This window comes from Crotalus tigris, unplaced genomic scaffold (assembly GCF_016545835.1).
Source record: "Crotalus tigris isolate CLP2741 ecotype Arizona unplaced genomic scaffold, ASM1654583v1 scf7180000018057.1800818, whole genome shotgun sequence".
Lineage (NCBI taxonomy): Eukaryota > Metazoa > Chordata > Lepidosauria > Squamata > Viperidae > Crotalus > Crotalus tigris.
The window spans coordinates 895,235-913,476 of record NW_024096800.1 but is presented as its reverse complement, the minus strand read 5'-3'; the positions used below and the strand labels follow the sequence as shown (position 1 = coordinate 913,476).

At 37.9% G+C, this 18,242-nt stretch overlaps 1 protein-coding gene across 3 annotated transcripts in view; it reads right to left on the bottom strand.

Annotated features, from left to right (window-relative positions):
* STAT3 (signal transducer and activator of transcription 3) overlaps positions 1-18,242 on the bottom strand; it is a 52,088-nt gene that overhangs the window by 15,258 nt on the left and 18,588 nt on the right. Inside the window, exons 2-14 of one of the 3 annotated variants that reach the window (XM_039347243.1) lie at positions 17,585-17,726; positions 15,114-15,258; positions 11,049-11,147; positions 10,521-10,616; positions 10,333-10,414; positions 8,958-9,052; positions 7,986-8,137; positions 7,344-7,502; positions 6,616-6,708; positions 5,473-5,532; positions 5,308-5,337; positions 5,039-5,132; positions 4,566-4,613 (exon numbers count right to left, since the gene is read on the bottom strand). In XM_039347243.1, coding sequence (XP_039203177.1) covers positions 4,566-4,613; positions 5,039-5,132; positions 5,308-5,337; positions 5,473-5,532; positions 6,616-6,708; positions 7,344-7,502; positions 7,986-8,137; positions 8,958-9,052; positions 10,333-10,414; positions 10,521-10,616; positions 11,049-11,147; positions 15,114-15,258; positions 17,585-17,712 — 1,281 coding nt within the window. In that variant the 5' untranslated portion in view covers positions 17,713-17,726. Of the gene's footprint in view, positions 1-4,565; positions 4,614-5,038; positions 5,133-5,307; positions 5,338-5,472; positions 5,533-6,615; positions 6,709-7,343; positions 7,503-7,985; positions 8,138-8,957; positions 9,053-10,332; positions 10,415-10,520; positions 10,617-11,048; positions 11,148-15,113; positions 15,259-17,584; positions 17,727-18,242 lie in introns of those variants that run through there. The other 2 variants (XM_039347244.1, XM_039347245.1) reach the window with 2 other exon arrangements.

Below are 18,242 nucleotides of genomic sequence, written 5' to 3'. Positions count from 1 at the left end.
CTCGCAGGGTCAGTAGTCCATATAATTGCACTGATCAACAGTAGTCTTCTATGGATGGTTTCAACAATTATGGGGAGCTTTATTGAGTGTCAAGGAATATTATGTTCATTGTCAAACTTCAGATCTACGAAGTTGCTACTTGGTTGAGAGCCAATCAATCTATATGCCAGATTACCTGCGATATACAGTATATAGGCATTACTGATGCTATTTTGGCTAACTGGACCTCAATCTTTCCCTGATCCAAAAGCCCATATAAATCATGCAAAGTTCATAGCTTGAAGCAATGGGACACAGTTATTTTGGCTGAATATCTGAAACCAAAATGATGCTGGCTCTTATTTTTTATTTGAGTTGGTCCTGATTTTAATGATGGGACCTTGATGGTATAACTGGGACCTTGATGGTTATTGTTTCAATTATCCATCAGTATAGACAAAAATGAATCATTGTGGCTGTCCTTGAATGGGTCCACCAATGTGACCTCATTCCTATCCAAGTCTTGGATCAGATGCTGAAAGTCATTCACATACAGTGTTCTGCAATTGACAGTGCCCTTAGAATAACTTTCTCATATGTCAGCTGTCGCTGGAATCTTCCAATATTACTTTTAACTTATGAACTTGTCAAAATTGATTAACATAATGCTTTCTTGCAACAGCAATGGAGCAAGCCATTTTGCAGCTGGCCCAGATAAGCAGACCAAAATCTTCAGGATAAAGGAACATATAAAGATTACAGTATGTCAGGAGTGCAGAAAACTGGCGAAAGGATCCATCACATTTTTCAGGAGTAGCCACTGGACATATCTGATGTAGTAAAAAGGAGCTGGCTAGTTTTGTTGAAATTGCAAGGCATCAAGCCAAGCCGTCAGTTGAAACAGCTGTGCCCTCAATTGCATATTCTCAGCTTCCAGTTTCTCCAATTTGGCCACTGAGGCTGAAAGAGGGAGATTTTAATTTTTGAGGTTAGAAACAATCTGTCTTATGTTTGCCAAGCATTCAGTATTCATTCATTGTCGGCCATTTTTCTTCCAATTTTAATACATAAGACTGTAGTATTCATCTCCCTCTCTATTCAACTTTTTAATTTCATGTTATATAATCAATTCTTACTGGTATGAACCAAAAAGAGAGGAAACATACTTTTATACATTTTAACTTATTTTGATATTAATTCCTTGCCAACAGAAATCCATACTATCTACTTTTCTTCCAGCATATACACATCTTAAATTTTCTTTATTTATTTTCCTAGCTCTCTCCAACATTCACTGCATGCAGTTTGGGTTCTCAACTGATAACATGGCATTATCTGCATGGAAAAGTACATATACCATTCATAACTACAACCAATACATTCCTAGTGTTTTATACATTTATCCATAAATATATTAAACATCGGATGTTGTACTTTCTCTTTCTGCGTAATGTTGAACTATTTGCTAAACTTTTTCTTCCATTCATATTTAATTTTGTCATGCAGATACATTCACAGTCACACAAAACAATCCAAAATAGCCTACATTTTATCACACCATTCTCTAAATCAGAGTTCCCCAACAACAACAACAACAACATTATCACTGAGTTGGAAGGGACCTTGGAGGTCATCTAGTCCAACCCCCTGCTCAGTCAGGAAACCCTATACCATTTCAGACAAATGGCTGTCCGAGCATTCACAATTTCTGGAGGCAGGTTGTTCCACTGATTAATTGTTCTATCAGGAAATTTCTCCTTAGTTCTCAGTTGCTTCTCTCTTTGATTAGTTTCCATCCATTGCTTCTTGTCCTGCCCTCAAGTGCTTTGGAGAAATAGCTTAACTTCCTCTTCTTTGTGGCAGCCCCTGAGATATTGGAACACAGCTATCATGTCCCCCTCGTCCTTCTCTTCATTAAACTAAACATGCCCAATTCCAGCAACTGTTTCTTATATGTCTGTTGCTCTTCTCTGTGCTCTTTCTAGAGCAGGGGTGTTAAACTACTGGCCTGCAAGCTGGATGCATATAGTGAAACCACACCCGCACCATTGCCGGTAATGTCAAAAAAGTTGTGATATGTCGCAACATGTCACGTGATGTTGGGAGTTTGACAACCCTGTTTTAGAGTCTCAACATTTTTTTTATATCATAGTGACAAAACTGGATGCAGTATTCCAAGTGTGGCTTTACCAAGGCATTGTAAAAAGGTATTAACATTTCATGTGATCTTGATTCTATCCCTCTGTTAATGCAGCCTAGCATTGTGTTGGCTTTTTTGGCAGCTGCAGCACACCTTTCTGGCTTTGCAACCTGGCCAGGGGGGTTGGGGAGGGGATGGTTCTGCACAAGTGGCGGGCACGCATGCCCCTCATGTAAATGCAAATGGAGCGTGCATGCATGTGCTCGCTCATTGCTCACACAAGTGGGGATGTGCGCATGTTCACCTGTCACTTCCATAACCTGGTTCTGAACAGCTCAAGGACTGGTAATAGGCTGTGATCTGGAAGTTGGTGGTCCCTGCTCTAAATCAATAAAAATACAATAAGTTTTTTTTTAATTTACATTTATATACTGCTCAATGACCAGCTGAAAAGCAGATATCTGCATATCTTTTGTCTGGCATAAAACTGCACTGCATTTTGTAAATTTTGCTCATTCCCAGATCTTGTATTTTTTCAATCAGAATTCTCACTTAGAAACAAATCTTATTTTTCCATTCATTCTTTAATAGTAACAGTAGTGCCCAACTCCAAAGCAGTCCTCATACACAAGATAAACAAGTTCTCTTGTTCCATAAGCAATTCAGTCATGTATCTATAGCTAATCATCTATACTGTATTCTGTGCTTTTCTTTTTCTTTTTCTTTGACACTAACATTTGTAGAATTCATTTCCATTCTATTCTTTAATGTATCATTCTCATACAAATCTCTGAAACATTCCTTCATCACTTTATTTTCATCCCAAATCATTTCATTAGTTTTATTTTTAATTCCAGGTACTCCACTGGCACTCTGTTTTAAACTCTTTATCCCTTTCTCAAACAAATTTTTATTTTCATCAAAACTGCTCTGTATTTTCTCTCTTTTAATATCAACCATTCCTTTCTTTCTTTGACTACTTTCTATAAAATTATTTTTTCTCTCTGTACACATTATATAATCTCTTCCTCTCAACCTATTTTCTACATTAATCATGCTTATATACAATGTTTTCCTCTACATCATTTCATCAGCTATCCTTTTTCATATTTCTCATTAATGTAAATTCCATGTTAGTGACACTCTGTAAAAATATTTTTTTGCTCTTTTCCAAGTAGATTTCTCATTCTAATTTCTTATGTTCATTTACCACACATCCTATTGGGAAATTACTCTATCTTCTAATGCTTTTTCACACAGAACTTGTACTTTTTTTCCTGTACTTTTTACTAATTCTCATATTTATTTATTTATTTATTTATTTATGAGACTTATATACCGCTTTAAGCGCAAGCACTCTCTAAGTGGTGTACACCAGTAAGCAATATGTGTGTGTGTGTGTGTGTGTGTGTGTGTGTGTGTATGTGTGTGTGTGTGTATGTGTGTATATATATATATATATATATATATATATATATATATATATATTTATTTATATTTATATTTATATATTTACATTGCCCCCAACAATCTGGGTCCTCATTTTACCTACCCCGGAAGGATGGAAGGCTGAGTCAACGTTGAGCCGGTGAGATTTGAACCGCTGACCTGCTGAACACAGTCAGCTAAAGTGGCCTGCAGTACTGCACTCTAACTGCTGCGCCACCTCGGCTCTTAATAATCTTATGTTATAAGTGATCAAATCAATAATACTTTTAGGTTTTATATTCATTCCTTTGCCATGTATACATATGAATGAAGTCTTGTTTTAATAACGTATGTGAAACCAACAGCCCCTTTTCCAAGCAAATAGTTATCAAATAGTCACCACTGTCGCTCATTCTTGAGTCTTCAAAAGGCACCATTATTTTTTCTATATTCTCTCATCTTGTTCTTACCCCTATTACCTGACAAAATATCTTTCACTCCTGGTTTACAATCATTTAGAACATTATACAGTTTTTCCTATTTTCAAATCTGGTTCTTCATTTAACACCAGTCACTAGAGCATAACATGCTACAGACACCAACTTATGGATTCCTACTTAGAAATACACTAAAAAAAAAACAGTTAAAAATTACAGTTGTATATTTTGTTCTCTCAAAAACATGGTAATTCTTGTTTTATTTAAGATGTCTTCAGGTTAAACAATGAAATGGCAAAAAATGGGGATCAGGACTAAAAAAAACCCTGTTCAAGTTATATCTATGACTATTTCCCTTCCTCACTGTTACTCTACTTTTGTTCATGAAAGATACTTTGGATGTAATTCAAAGACTTAAAAGTTCTGGAAACTCGATTATGAAAGGGAGGAGGCCAAGCAAGAGCAAAACAAGGAGAATAAACAGAACTACTGTTATTTAATTCATCATCAGGGAACTTTATCACTTTCTATTTCAACTTAAAACAATTAATTTAAAACCAGCCACCTGATGGGATACTCACATCGCAATTGGCTCTTCCACCATTGCCACATCTCTGCTCTCTCAGTGTCTGTAAATGACAGAGAAAAGGGATTACATTGGGTAATAAGCAAATCATTTAGCGTAAGAAAACAAACCTAAAAGAATATCTTTTATATTTCTTTCTGTTCTTTGCTACAATTCCCAAAAAATGTTTAAAGCTTATGTTTCCATTTTATGAAGCCTGTCATAGTGCCCGAACTCATGAAAAATGTGGCATGTTATGAGCAATAAGAATGTAATGATTTTATACTTTATACAAATTATTTGTTTCTATTATCTATTGTGATATTAATCACACTTACGGGTTAAGGATGTAACTTTAAACAGCAGTCTCACTAATATGGAAAGTGGATTATTTCATTTCAAATAAAAGAATATAGGAGGAGTGTGTGGTTGCTTTCATTATTCTCATTACCCACATGTTGGACCCACATTTATAAAAAAAACGCTCACCAAATGCTTGAACTCTGCAGAAAGGCTTCCATTGTTGGATTCCTCCATGTTCATCACTTTAGTATTTGTTCCCAAGATATTAAACTTCCGAGATCTTGATAAGCCAAAGATACGTATACTTTTAGAGTGTCTAAGCAATTATTAAAATAACAACATCCTAACAACAAATAAGAAGCTAGGCCCTCCCAAGATGCTTTGGGAATGACATAGCTGAGATCCATCAGTAACTTCCCAAATGCAATATTTAAAGTGTGACATCTTAAACTTACCCCCGGAGGGCAGCCACTTCACCAGAATCCCTGCAAGAGGGGAATAAATGTGCATTTTAAAATCTGGAAAAAATGGACTGGATATACTGATAATACTACATAAAAGTTAAAATAAAAGAAAGGCTGAAGTTTTCAATTTAATATAAAATGAGCATTTGAACATACTTGTCAATGCAAACTTTGATTTTCAGCTGATAATTCAGCTCGGGAAACTTAACCAGTAACCTACAGATGAGAAAATAAGCATTAACTTCTGAAAACATGTCTCTCCCTACTCCTGCTCATCAGTAATACAAACACACACAGTGAATCTATAATTTATCTGATCCATACTAAGCTAAACTGGACCAGCAGCGGCTCATTGATATTAAAATAAACCCCAGTAAGAAAATGATACTTATCCTAATTTAAGGCAGAAATGATCCATTATACTCCTCACTGTTAACTTGACAGTTTCTTAATTGCAATGTGCAAGTATGGAAATAGGTAACAATGTAGATCCCTTATCTTTCATTACCTAAAACAATGTTAAAAATTTTCAAGACTACTTCAGTGACTTCTTCAATTATGCGCAGCAATAACAGAGCTGGAAAGGACCTCGTAGGTCAGGGGTCCCCAATCCCCAATCCCTGGTCCATGGACTGGTACTGGGCCACAGCATGCCAGCAACCAGTTCGCACAAACAAGCGAAGCCCCATCCATGGGATGCAGGCAGCACATAAAACACTGCATTCTCAGATCCGTGGAAAAACCTTTCTCTACGGAACTGGTCCCTGGTGCCAAAAAGGTTGGGGACCTCTGTTGTAGGTCATCTAGTCTAGCCCCCTGCTTAAGCAGGAGACTCTATACCATTTCTGACAAGTGGCTATCCAGTCTCTTCCTGAAAGCCTCCACAACTTCTGAAGGCAAGCTGTTCTACCGGTTGATTATTCTCACTGTCAGAAAATTTCTCCTCATTTCTAGGTTGAATCTCTCCTTGATCAGTTTCCATCCATTGTTTTTCTGACCTGTGGGTATTTTGGAAAATAGGTTGTCACTCTTCTCTCTGTGACAGCCCCTCAAATATTGGAACATTGGTTTTATGTCACCTCCGGTCCTTAGCCAGGCCCAGTTCTTGCAACTTGGAAACGCCCACTTAGCCCCTCTTTGCAATACATTTTGCAAATCATAAAATAATTTATAAAAGGTTGGAGAATTAGAACTTTTTCTGATGAAGAATTTAGGTGATTTTAAATAAATATCTTAATTTAGATACTTGCTTGTAGAATCCTCCTTTCTATTTCAAATGTCTGTGAGCAGAAAACTCACCGCACTTTTGTTGTAAATTGTACTCCAGTTTTGATGACAAGTGGACGGTCTGGATGCATTGGCATACAGGGCTGCCGCTCTACCACAAAAGCACTGCAAAAAGGGGGAAATTAGTGGTGCTTAGTGGAGGGAACTATGAGAAAAGTGTTAGTTCAAATTTACAAGTTCATTAAAAAGTTGTAACAAGAATGCTTGACAATTATACTTGACTGGATTTTTAAGCAAAACAGTCAGACATATTTGGGATTCATACTTCTCCAAAATATATGGTATACTTCTCAAATGAAAAACAAGATGCATCATCAGTACCTAAAATATATGCATTTTCAAGATAAAACGCATGTGCAATTTTTCATATATTTTTTTAATCGCAGATTAATGCAGTAATAGTACAGGACAGTTATGAATAAGGAAATGTAAAAACAGTCTCTTTCTCAGAGGTGTGCCTGGCTCTTTCTCTTCTGATTTTCCATATTGGTCAAGATCGTCCTGTACAAGCTTTCATTTGAAGTTAATTTTTGGCTGAAATGTATATTGTATTTGTTTACTTGGTTTTAAATTTTCGGACTCTAGTAAACTGCCAGAAATGAGCTAGGTGCTATTTGTTTGTTATGTAAATAAATAGACAAACTTGTGACTGATTGTAAATAGTCAATGTGCGATATTTCAGCACTCCAATTTCAGAGAACTTGGACCTTTCCCACATAACTAAGACGAACAGGCCGTACCTCTTCATGAGATTCCTGAATAATTCCACAATGCGCTCTTCCAACAATGGCCGGTGTTGAACAATTGGATCCCCCTTGTAGGAAACCTTCTGCTGTAGCTCCTCAAGTTTCTTAATCTGCTGACGTGTTTGAAGTTGTGATTCAGCCAAGGATGTTATCCTGGGTAGAATATGGAACAATAACAAGACAAACTGCTACAGCTTATGACAACATCACAGCTGAGTAAGTATACTTTCTACCTAAGGCAGCCATCATAACTATTTTCTCCTGGTTTCTAGATATTTTTATACAATCACCCAGCTAAGCTAGGAATTGATAACCTGCAGTTCTAGCATATCCATTTGTCAGGTAAGATAGGGGTATAGTTTAATAGTATCTGGGCCCTACAAGGAACTTGAATGAGCAGAAATTCCTGATCTAAATCTACTGGTAATGTCAACTCTACAATAACTTTAAAAGTGGAGAGATTGTCCTGCACATTTTCTATTCATGAATATTTTCTATGTATTTCAATGACCTTTTCATTTGAAAGGTGGATCAGAAAGAGCCTGCACTGACAATATATTCTCATTTTATAAATTTATAAATGAAAGATAACTGACAAGTTATGCAAACAAAAATGCAGCCAGAATCCATTCTTACCAGTTCTCCAGACGATCTAGGCAGATGTTTGGTGGTCCACCAATACATGCAATCTGTTGTCTCCTCTTCCAATCAGCCAGTTCCTCATCCACCAATGTCTTCTGCACATATTCCATGGCAGATAAAAGCCCAGCCAGTTCACTCACAATCCCCTTGGAAAGGAAGGAACAGGAATGTTGACTATTCTTTTCTGTTCTTATTTAGCATCTCAAGTTAAACAAGTAGTCCTTGTTTAATGTATGTTTGTTCAGTGACCTTTTGAAATTACACCCAAAGATGCTTTTTCACAAGGCAACTGGACTTTCTTGTTTTTCTTTGAAGATGTTTTGCTTCTCATCCAAGAAGCTTCTTCAGTTCTGACTGGATTGTGGGGAATGGAATTGATTGGACATTTTGCACACAATTGTCCAGAGACTCTTCAGGAGCTATTTTGTAATATTGTGATGTCATTAATACGAGAGATTGCTTTTTGTGACTTTTAAGTGAGTGTTAATTGGAAAGGGGTATTTCTGGGATACAGTTTCCTACTTTAATAAATAATAGGAATCACATACTACACCAAATCACCTTCTCCAGCTAGGCATTCAGATTTGTGGACTTCAATTTTCAGAACTTCCCAGCCAATACAGCTATTCCTAAGAATTTGAATCTTTGAACTCCATTTATTGGGGGCACCAATAAAGGGGGAGACTGCATGAAGCCAAAATGATAGTCCACAAAGTATTAGAGTTGGACTCACTTGTATAGCTTGTTTACTTTTGAGTTAATATATAAATCTAGCAAGTATCTAAGGTAGATCTCTCATTCTGCTTCCTGCAGTTATCCATGGTGAACAAAGAACAAGTTTTTTCACAAAAGCTGACAAGTGCAGCATAACCTGCACACAATGTGCCTTGTGGGTAAAGATTTTTGGTGTTGGGGAAGTGAATAAAAGATGTGGATGGCAAGAGAACTTTCTCACAATAGCCTCACCCTTCGCATTTGATCCAGTGCAGTTAGCATTTGCTCCAGCTGTTGCATCTTCTGGCGTGTCACTGACTGGTTGTTCCCATTCAAATCCTGCATATCTAAGAGGGAACACAAGAGAGGGTGAATCTTATTTAAAGTATCAGAGGAATGTCCAATTCCTTCTCTTGCATATCTATGATTCTCAGCTCACTTCTTCCTAATAAATAAGCAGCTTGCTCTTATTTTAGATTTCCTTACTACTTTTATAATTTGATACATAGAAGTGAATTGGTTCAAAACTTATTTTTTTAATTAGCTCCCTTTTGATTTAGATCATAACGTACTTCAAATAAACACATCCCTAGTCCAGCCCAGCATGAGTGGCATCAGTAGAGAAGAAAAAATGAACAAAATGGCATAAAGAGAATCTTGATGCAAGCCCTGCCTTTTTTGTACCTGTATCTAAACCAGGGATCCCCAACCCCCAGTCTACAGACCGATATGGTCCGTGGTGTTAGGACCCAGGCCATGCAGCTGGAGGTGCGCTGAAGGCTTCTACCTCCAGGCATGCGGCAAGTCTGCAAGGGTCTGGGCAGGGGTGGGAGAGTGGTGGGCAGAAGCCATCTTGCTCAGTGCAAAGGTCTTCTGGCAGTTACACTTGCAACTGGCTTGCAACATCTGAGCTCTGCGTCCTTCCTCCTCCTGCTTCTTCTGCTATCTCTTCTTCTGCTTCCTTCTCTCTCCTCTTCTTGGTCCTGTTTCCTCTTTCTCCTGCTACTTCTTCTTCCTCACTTTCCTCCTCTCCCCCCCTGCACCCTTGCTGAGCTCGCGCTCCTTTCGTTTGCAAGACATGCGCACACCAGCCCAGCTTGCAACCGGGGGCTTCCCCAAAGCCTCGTTGGAGAGGGACCCCCTCAAAGTATGTCTGTGTGAGGATGTTTTTTTCTTGGGGTGCAAATAGAGGGCAGGGAGAAGCTACTTTCACCTTAAGCGCTGTGATTGTCTGGATTTGTTTTCTCATTTTGTCTCTCATAGTTGAGGTCTACCTATGATGACAATTACAGGCCTCTCTCATCTTTTTAAGTGGGAGAACGTGCACAATTGGTGGCTGACTAAATACTTTTTTGCCCCACTGTATGTATGTGTGTGGTGTGTGTGTGTGTGTGTGTGTGTGTGTGTGTGTGTGTGTGTATGTAGGTCTTTGGTTATTCAGGTTTTCTCCCGCGTAAAATTGAAAGTGTCTTGGCGACGTTTCGATGAAGTCCCATTCGACACTTTTAATTTTATGCGGGAGAAAACCCGAATAACCAAAGACCTACGTACAAACACCCGCGCAAACTTCAGAAAACAAATATATATAACCAGGAAAATCATTGTGATACATAAATTTATTACATACCACCTTGACTCTTCAAAGTCTTATAATTAAAATCAAAATCATCCTGCAGGTTCTCCACCACTTTCATTTTCTGCTCCAGATCCTACAAAAGCCATGAAAATTGCATAGGATCACCATACTGGAAAGACTAGAAATATTCAACCAAGAATTTTGAACTATTATTGATCCAGACTTTCTGAGTTACCTACCTGGACACGCTTTCTAACATCTTGCAAGTGTTGTTCCAGCATCTGCTGTTTCTCTGTCACTACAGCAGCTGTAGGGTGGTTTGCCTGCCCACCTTGCTATAGTAAAGCGGGAAGATACAAAAAAGAAATAAGAATAATAATTAATTGAACATCTCGCAGGTAATTCTAATTTTAATTGTGTGCTTGTACTTGAAGATCCAACTTGGGATTGCTGTTGATGAGGTGCTTGTGTAAAACAACAACCTAGTGTTTTGTTTTGTTTTTGTGTTAGTAGTAATCATATTATTTAAGACTTAGAAAAGGGATAATTGGGTCAAACAATGTTAGAATCATTAAAAAAAATGCCTTAATATATAGTGGCTGTGGAGTACCTATAGCTGACTATGATTCGTTCTGCCTATGTTCTCTCTCTGTCTCTGTCTCTTTCTTTCTGAAAGAGTTATCCCAGACTTATCAAGGAATTGGGTATCCTTAAAACTGAATTAAATAGCCATATGGAAACGAACAATGATAGCCAGAATAAGTCACCTGTGCTGCTGTTGCTGCTGTCTGTAGCAGTCGATTCTCCTCCCAGAGACAACGGGCCACAATGCGGGCAATTTCCATGGGTTTCTCCAGATACCTGCTCTGTAAAAGAAACAGAGAACCAAATTAATGCCCAGGAACTGTTGTTATTGGATAAATATTTTGAGAGAGCCAGTATGTCATTAGCTCCTAAGAACTGAATTGCTGAATCCTGTCCAATTTCCATTCAAATTCTACTTTTGGAAATGACTAGCTAAAAAGGTTGTACAAGGCTTTCAAAAGATATGCTTTGCGGTTTCCGGTTCCGATTCGCGGTGGTGCGGTCGAGTGAAGGGAGTCGTCCCTTTGCCGATTGAGTTTCCCCTGCCGGTAGACCCCTTAGAGGGTCAAAAAGACGCTCTGGAGGAGTGTCTACCATTGAAGAGGCTTCTCGGATAGTTGCAGAGGAGCGGCGGCATCCTCTGTGCACCGAGTATCTCCTTTGGGCTGACAGGGTAAAGATCGGCCAGTAAAATGGCCAATCAATTAGCTGCGCCAACCACAAGCCACAAGACCAGCTAAGCAAACGGACCCACTGTGGAGATCTCAGTGAGACTTTCCTTCTACTTCTATTTTCTTTACGCCTGTGAAAAGTTTTTTTTTTTCTTGGAATTATTCCCTTTTCTGGTGAAGCGGCTTTTTAAATGGGGAAAGAGAAGCACAAAGGATTAAATTTACTTTTGTTTTAATGGTTGATTTTATTTTTGGATATTGGGAGCCTCAAGAAAGTTTTGATAATATTTGGAGAATATTGTTTGCTTTTATCTTTATGGTGGCCTGAAGGATTGAATATCTGATTACTTTCTGGGGGACACTCTTGGACAAATTTATTCATTGTATTTGCTATCTTTTCTTTGGTGGAAAGACTTTCATTTTGTACAAAGGAAAAGACGAGGAAACTGGGAGGAGATGGCTACTGTGATCGTTTTTTAAATATAGTCTCCTTCAAAAGGATAAGGATTTGAAATATAATAAAGATGGAGGAAACCGGTGTAGATCTTATTTATAAGTATATTTTGGACAAAATTTTGGAAAATACGGAGAAGATAATTGCTTGCTCAAAGAAGATTTCTTTATATCGACAAGGCAAAAGACAAGGACTAAGTGAAACATCAGTTTAAACACAAGAGGCTTGTGCTCCGCTTACCGAGGTGGAAGAAGTAAACTTACAGTTGGATAATCAATTGATTTTGGAAAAAAGACTTGATATCAATGGACAATGGACTTATGATAAGGAACTGGATGATCTCGCTTCAGAAGGACAAGTTGGCCTGCAGACGCCATTTGATTTTGAGATAGAAGAAAAAACATGGGAAGAAGAGAAAAATGCAAGCAAAGAGGATAATATAAAAGAAAGGACTTTAATTGAAATTTATTCAATGTTAAAAGAAAGGGGAAATGATGTTTTGCTACGAGTCATTCAGATTAACTATAACTTTTATACTAATTTAACAAAATGCACAATGGGAGCTTCCTTTTTGGAGTGTATAGTGTGGCAGGCAGAGGCCCGATTATGGAAACCTTTTTGGATTAGAAAGAAACCCAGAATATGATATAAATATTAAATCTGATTATAGTAATGTGGTAAAGGTTTTATAGCGATCTGGATTGATTTGGATTTGGATTTGTTAAAAGGGCTTTATATGTTTTTAATATTAGAGATGGTATAATGAGAAAAGAACTAAAATATGGGAAATGATGGAATTAATTATTGAAGATTTGGAGAAACAGTGAAAAACAATAGAATATTGGTCAGAAAGAGAAGAATTTATTTTGGGCGTTAATAATGTTTAAATAAAAAACACCTGCGGCACCTGAATAGTAAATGGATATGTTAGTTTAAGTTTAAATATTTGCAAAATTAAGAAAGCATGATACAGGATCTTTGGGATGGATAATGAGTTTTTAAACTTTTATTGATTAATGAAATTTATATAGAGTGATATATTTAATGAACATTTGTTTTAGAAATGTTTTAATGAGCTTATAATAATATAAATAGATAGAGAATGTTAGTTTATTTTTAATTATATAACTTGGATGAAATGTTATATTAGTGAATGAATTGGTTTTAGAAAGATATTGACTTGATTATGTTTTTAAATAAATGGAGAGTTTATTAAGCTGAAGTTTAAATGTGTGAAGAAATATAGATTTTTATAGATTAAATTTTTTTTATTGATTAATGCAGTTGATGGTTAGATATAGTAATGAATGAATTCATCTGAAAATGTATCAATTTAAGTATAATATTCTATATAGAGAGGGAAATTTTTAAGAAATAATGTGTATATATTTACTATGTTATTGTTTGTTTTTTAAAAAAATTGATCACCATGTTTCCACGTGGATTCTTAAGCTATGTTGATGTAAAATGGAAAACTAATAAAAATTGTTTTGGGAAAAAAAAGATATGCTTTGCAAAGCATGCTGCTCAAAGTACCCTTCTTTAAAGTATCAGAGCACCTGTGATTACCATAAGGCTTATAGCTGCTTCAAAGGCTGTCTTGGACATCCAAGATGTAAATGAACAGCCATTACACTTCATAGCAGTCCTAACAGAAGTACGGTGTGTATACATGCATACAACTGGGGAAACACTTCAAGGTAACTGCACCAAGCCTTCTGGATTGTGGCTGCTTTAATGCTTCAAGGAATACTGTATTGTTTTGTGAACTGCTCCTTACGAATCCTTTGCACAAGCCTACTTGCCAAAGGTTCTGGGAAGGTCACAAAAAAATCACACATGCTACTTGTCTTTTCCCCAATACCTGAATTTCACTGATATGTTCTCATTACATATGGAAATTCCTCAATCAGCCTTCCCCAACCTGGTTGTGAAGACTAGAAGGAAGAAGCTGAGGGAGAAACAGCCTCAGATCAGACAACTCTTTTATAGTAACAATATACACCTAGCCATCGTTCTTCCTACTGAGAAATGAGCAACTCAGGCAGCAAAGAATAAAAGATTTGAACTGAAGACTGAGATGACAGATAGTCAGACAAACAGAGCTTGAAGTTGTTCATTTTCTACCCCAGTTATTTTTTTCTTGTCATTTATAATGAAGGTAGCTCATCAAAAACCTTCAATCTCTACCTGCTGTGCCTCAACCTGCTAGCCTTCAAGTTCAAGTAATGTTTTGAAGGATGTCTAGTATCCTTCAGAAATCTTGGATCGCAATTCCCATTATCTTCAGTTATCATGCCCAATGTTACTGAATACTGTTCCTGAAAAATGTAAAGCTTGATTTAGACTTCTGCGTCATTACACATCAGGGAATGCATGCATCTATCATTTGGAGATGGTATCAATGGATAGCTGTTGCAACTTCTGCAAATTTTAACATTCTGGCTAAGGGATGCTTATGACTCCATTAGATGGTTCAATCTTATTAGTTTACTGGTCTGCTTTTATGTTACCGTTAAACTGTTCTTATTTTCTAATTTAAGTGAGATGCTAATATAATAAGTAAAATTTTTGCAAGGTTTCCCTGAGTGGCATAACTGAACTAGCAGGCTTGCAGCTGGAGATTCAAGGATACTAATAAAATACTTTTTATTGCAGATACTAGAAAAGCCCTTAATCATGAGAAAACAACTACTGCAGACTCTAGGATTCACATCACATTGATGGCAAGCTTAAGACTCTTTCTTCCACTCTTATGTCAGAATAGATTGAAAGACTGAAGTTACTATTTGAACTGAGTAGTAATTAGCACCTATGTATCGCTATTGCTCTGGAATAATCTGGTTACAGGTCCTTTGCTTCTCACTTTTTTAACTTTTGCCCTCACAATTATATAACAATGATAATGACAACAACAAATAATGATAATATAAGGGAATCACTTTTTTCTTTTGCATTTCAAAGTATCAATGCTATGACTGCTAGACAGCACATTTCTTGCACTTCAGACAGTTAAATATTAGAAAGGTACTTGGAGGGGATTTTTGTCATCTTATAGATAGGTATTCAAGAGTTCACGTAATACATGACTTCCCAAATTAAAAATTTCCAGTTATTCCTACCTGTAGGAATTGTTTGATCCGGCGTAGATTATGCTGATATAGAACATTGGATTCTTGTAGGAAGCGACTGTACTGCTGGTCAATTTCACCCAGAAGATTGTGAAATACCAATGTAGCATGGGACTCTTTGCTGGCAGCATAAGCCCTGAAGAGGATAGGAAAGGAAATCCAATTTAGTATGATAGTTTATAACAGACATGTCAAACACAAGGCCCCGGGACTGGATGCAGCCCACGAAGTGGTTTCATGTGGCCTGCAAAGCCATCCTGGAAACAGTCAGAGAACGACCCCTGCTGCCTTGGCCCTGGCCCTGGCTGGCCGGGAGCCAATGTACAATTTTGTGGTGGCCATCTATGCTGAAATGCATTCAGTCTTAGCTCCACAAGGCCATCTAGAAACAGCAAGGACTCGCCCCCTGGGTGCATGCTGGGGAGGTGTCACCCTTTGTGAGGACTGAAGAAATGCACCATGCCTTGGCGCTTGCCCCAGTCCCACCCTTCTGCCAGAGATCCTCAGATCTGTTCCACTCCTGCCCAGGCCCCCACAGGCACCCTTGATGCGAACAATGTAGAGTTGGCCATGCCCACCCAGTAGGACACACCCACTCCATCCACGCCCACCCAGTCGGCCGCACCCACCCTGGCCACACACCCCCGGCCCCCCAAGGGCAATCGCAATGCTGATGCGGTCCTTAATGAAATTGAGTTTGACACCTCTGGTTTATAAGATCTCTTAGTCTAATTCTGTGAAAGTTCCTATCCAGTAAAAGCAGGGCCTATAATTAATGCCAAAAAGTTTCTGAAGTTTCTAAAATGCAAAAGGTTAATGTGAATTTCCAGTGAATTTTGTAAGCATAATTCAGGAAATTTCAGATCATAACACCCACAAAGGAATTTCAAGGTTCCAACTGCCAGCATGGCAATTAAAAGAACTAGATGGCAGTTTATGGAAAACTGTGGTGGCCAAAACAGTTGTCCCTCATTTTGGGTGATGGAGATAGAAACTTGAAGATGCTGCTTTCTATGATGGGCTGGCCCACTGAAATAGCCTCCTATGGGAAGTTTGACTGATTCCAATCTTATCTGTGTCCCACAAATACAGGAAGGCAGAGATTTTCCAGTGAGCATTTGGAGGTTGTTATCGGGTACAATGTTGGATTGTATACAGGATGTTGTCCAGTACTATGTTGGATTGTATATAGTATTGCACATGGTTGTTCCTGCCTTTTCAATAGCTACTGAGATTTCATTTGTAATGGTGGCAGGATATGTATTTGATTAATAAACAAGAGTCAGGATGTCTGGAATGCATGAGATTAAATAAGGCTGATCTACAGTGTTATTTAATAGTCTGTGTGACAGATGTGTCCCCAATTATATTCCTAACAGCTCTAATAATTTCAGCAGAAAAAGAACATAATTTTTCAAGGTAAAAAAGAAATAATCTCACAAATTAATCTTGTATATTACCAAAACCTCTGTGTCTAATAGATACATGATCCACAATTGCAAAGCTTCTAAACCATTGCTCAGGCAGAAACCTGCACTTCTTGCCCTAATTTCAAAGGGCAATCAATCAGTTCAGACTTTTGGCAAGAATGATCTGTTCTTTTCCAGAAATAGATGGGAGGAATAGGAAAATAAGAAAGGAACTGCATGTATAGATGGGGTAAGATTGACAAAGGAAATCAGCATCTGGCTTCCTGCAAGATTACCTTAAAAGATAATCAACTTTTGAACAAAAGTATAAAGAGGAAGCAAATTAGTTTGCGTAGTTTACAATTCCCATTGTTTCTATATGCACTGACATAATATGATAGAAATAATTTGGTTTAATGGTCAAGACACCAGGTAATAAAATGGAAGACTGTGAGTTCTAGTCCTGCCTTAAGCCATTAAAGCTAGCTGGGTGACTTTGGGCTAGTCATTCTCTCTCATCCAAACTCATCTCAGAGGGTTGTTGTCGTGGGGAAAACAAGAGGAGGAATGTCTGTATGTTCACTGTCTTGAGGTATTTGTAAAAATAATAGAGACAAGATACACACACACAGAGAGAGAGAGAAATACATTCATACGTATGTATATACGTGTGTGTGTGTGTGCATGCTTCCTCACTGCTTCCCCAAAGATGCTTCCTCACCAAGTATCCTTACTTTTTTGAAATAATAGTATAAGTCAGTTGAGTGTCCCTATTTTATTTATTGATTTGAAGAGCTCTAGAACTGCAGGCTTCAACCTTTTGGGCACCAGGGACGGGTTCTGTGCAGAGAAGTTTCTCTGTGGACCGGAGGGGGTATGGTTTTGTGTGCTGCCTGAATCCCGTGGATAGGGTTTCACCTGTTTGCACGGATCGGTCTCTGGTATGCTGTGGACCAGTGCTGGCCCATGGACTGGGGGTTGGGGACCCCTGCTCTCGAACAGCAAGGTTTTTGCTCAAATGTAGCCAGGAAGCTGAAAAACAGAATTCCTCACCAATCCTGGCTCTCTATCCAAGGTGCAAGGAACTGCCGAAGTTCCATTGGAAAGCTGTCACTGTAAAGTTGGTGGAGCTGCTCCAAGTATCGTGTGTCCAATTGCTGCAATTGGTTCCACTGGGCCATCTTGGCAGCTGACTCTGGAAAGAAGAAAACATACAAGGCATTTTAATGTGAGCTTTCTATTGATGAGTCAGGATGATACTATCCAAAAATATCTAATAATCAGTAACAACCATTCCTGATTCACAATCATAAGTAAAAACCTAACAGTATAAATCTGTAACAAAAAGGAAAAGAAAGATCAAGAAAGAAGCATTCCTATTGATAATTTATATGTATTTCAATTCATTTTAAGTGGTTTATATCCCATTTATTTTGCTTCTGATTTTAGTCATAATTATTGATGATGCATGTTAGATAACTGAGAAAGCCAAAGAATACCAAAATACCAAACTATGTGCTTCATTGACTCCTTTCAACAATTCCAAGAAGGCGCCACACCCATTTGCACCATTCAGGTGACCTTGAGGACACAGATAAACTTCCAAGCGGCCTTAATGACTCTCTAAAAGAATGCAAATGACAACTATCTGTAAGTAATATAAAATACTTCCTTTCCCCACCATCCAGTCAGAGCTGAAGAAGCTTTTTAA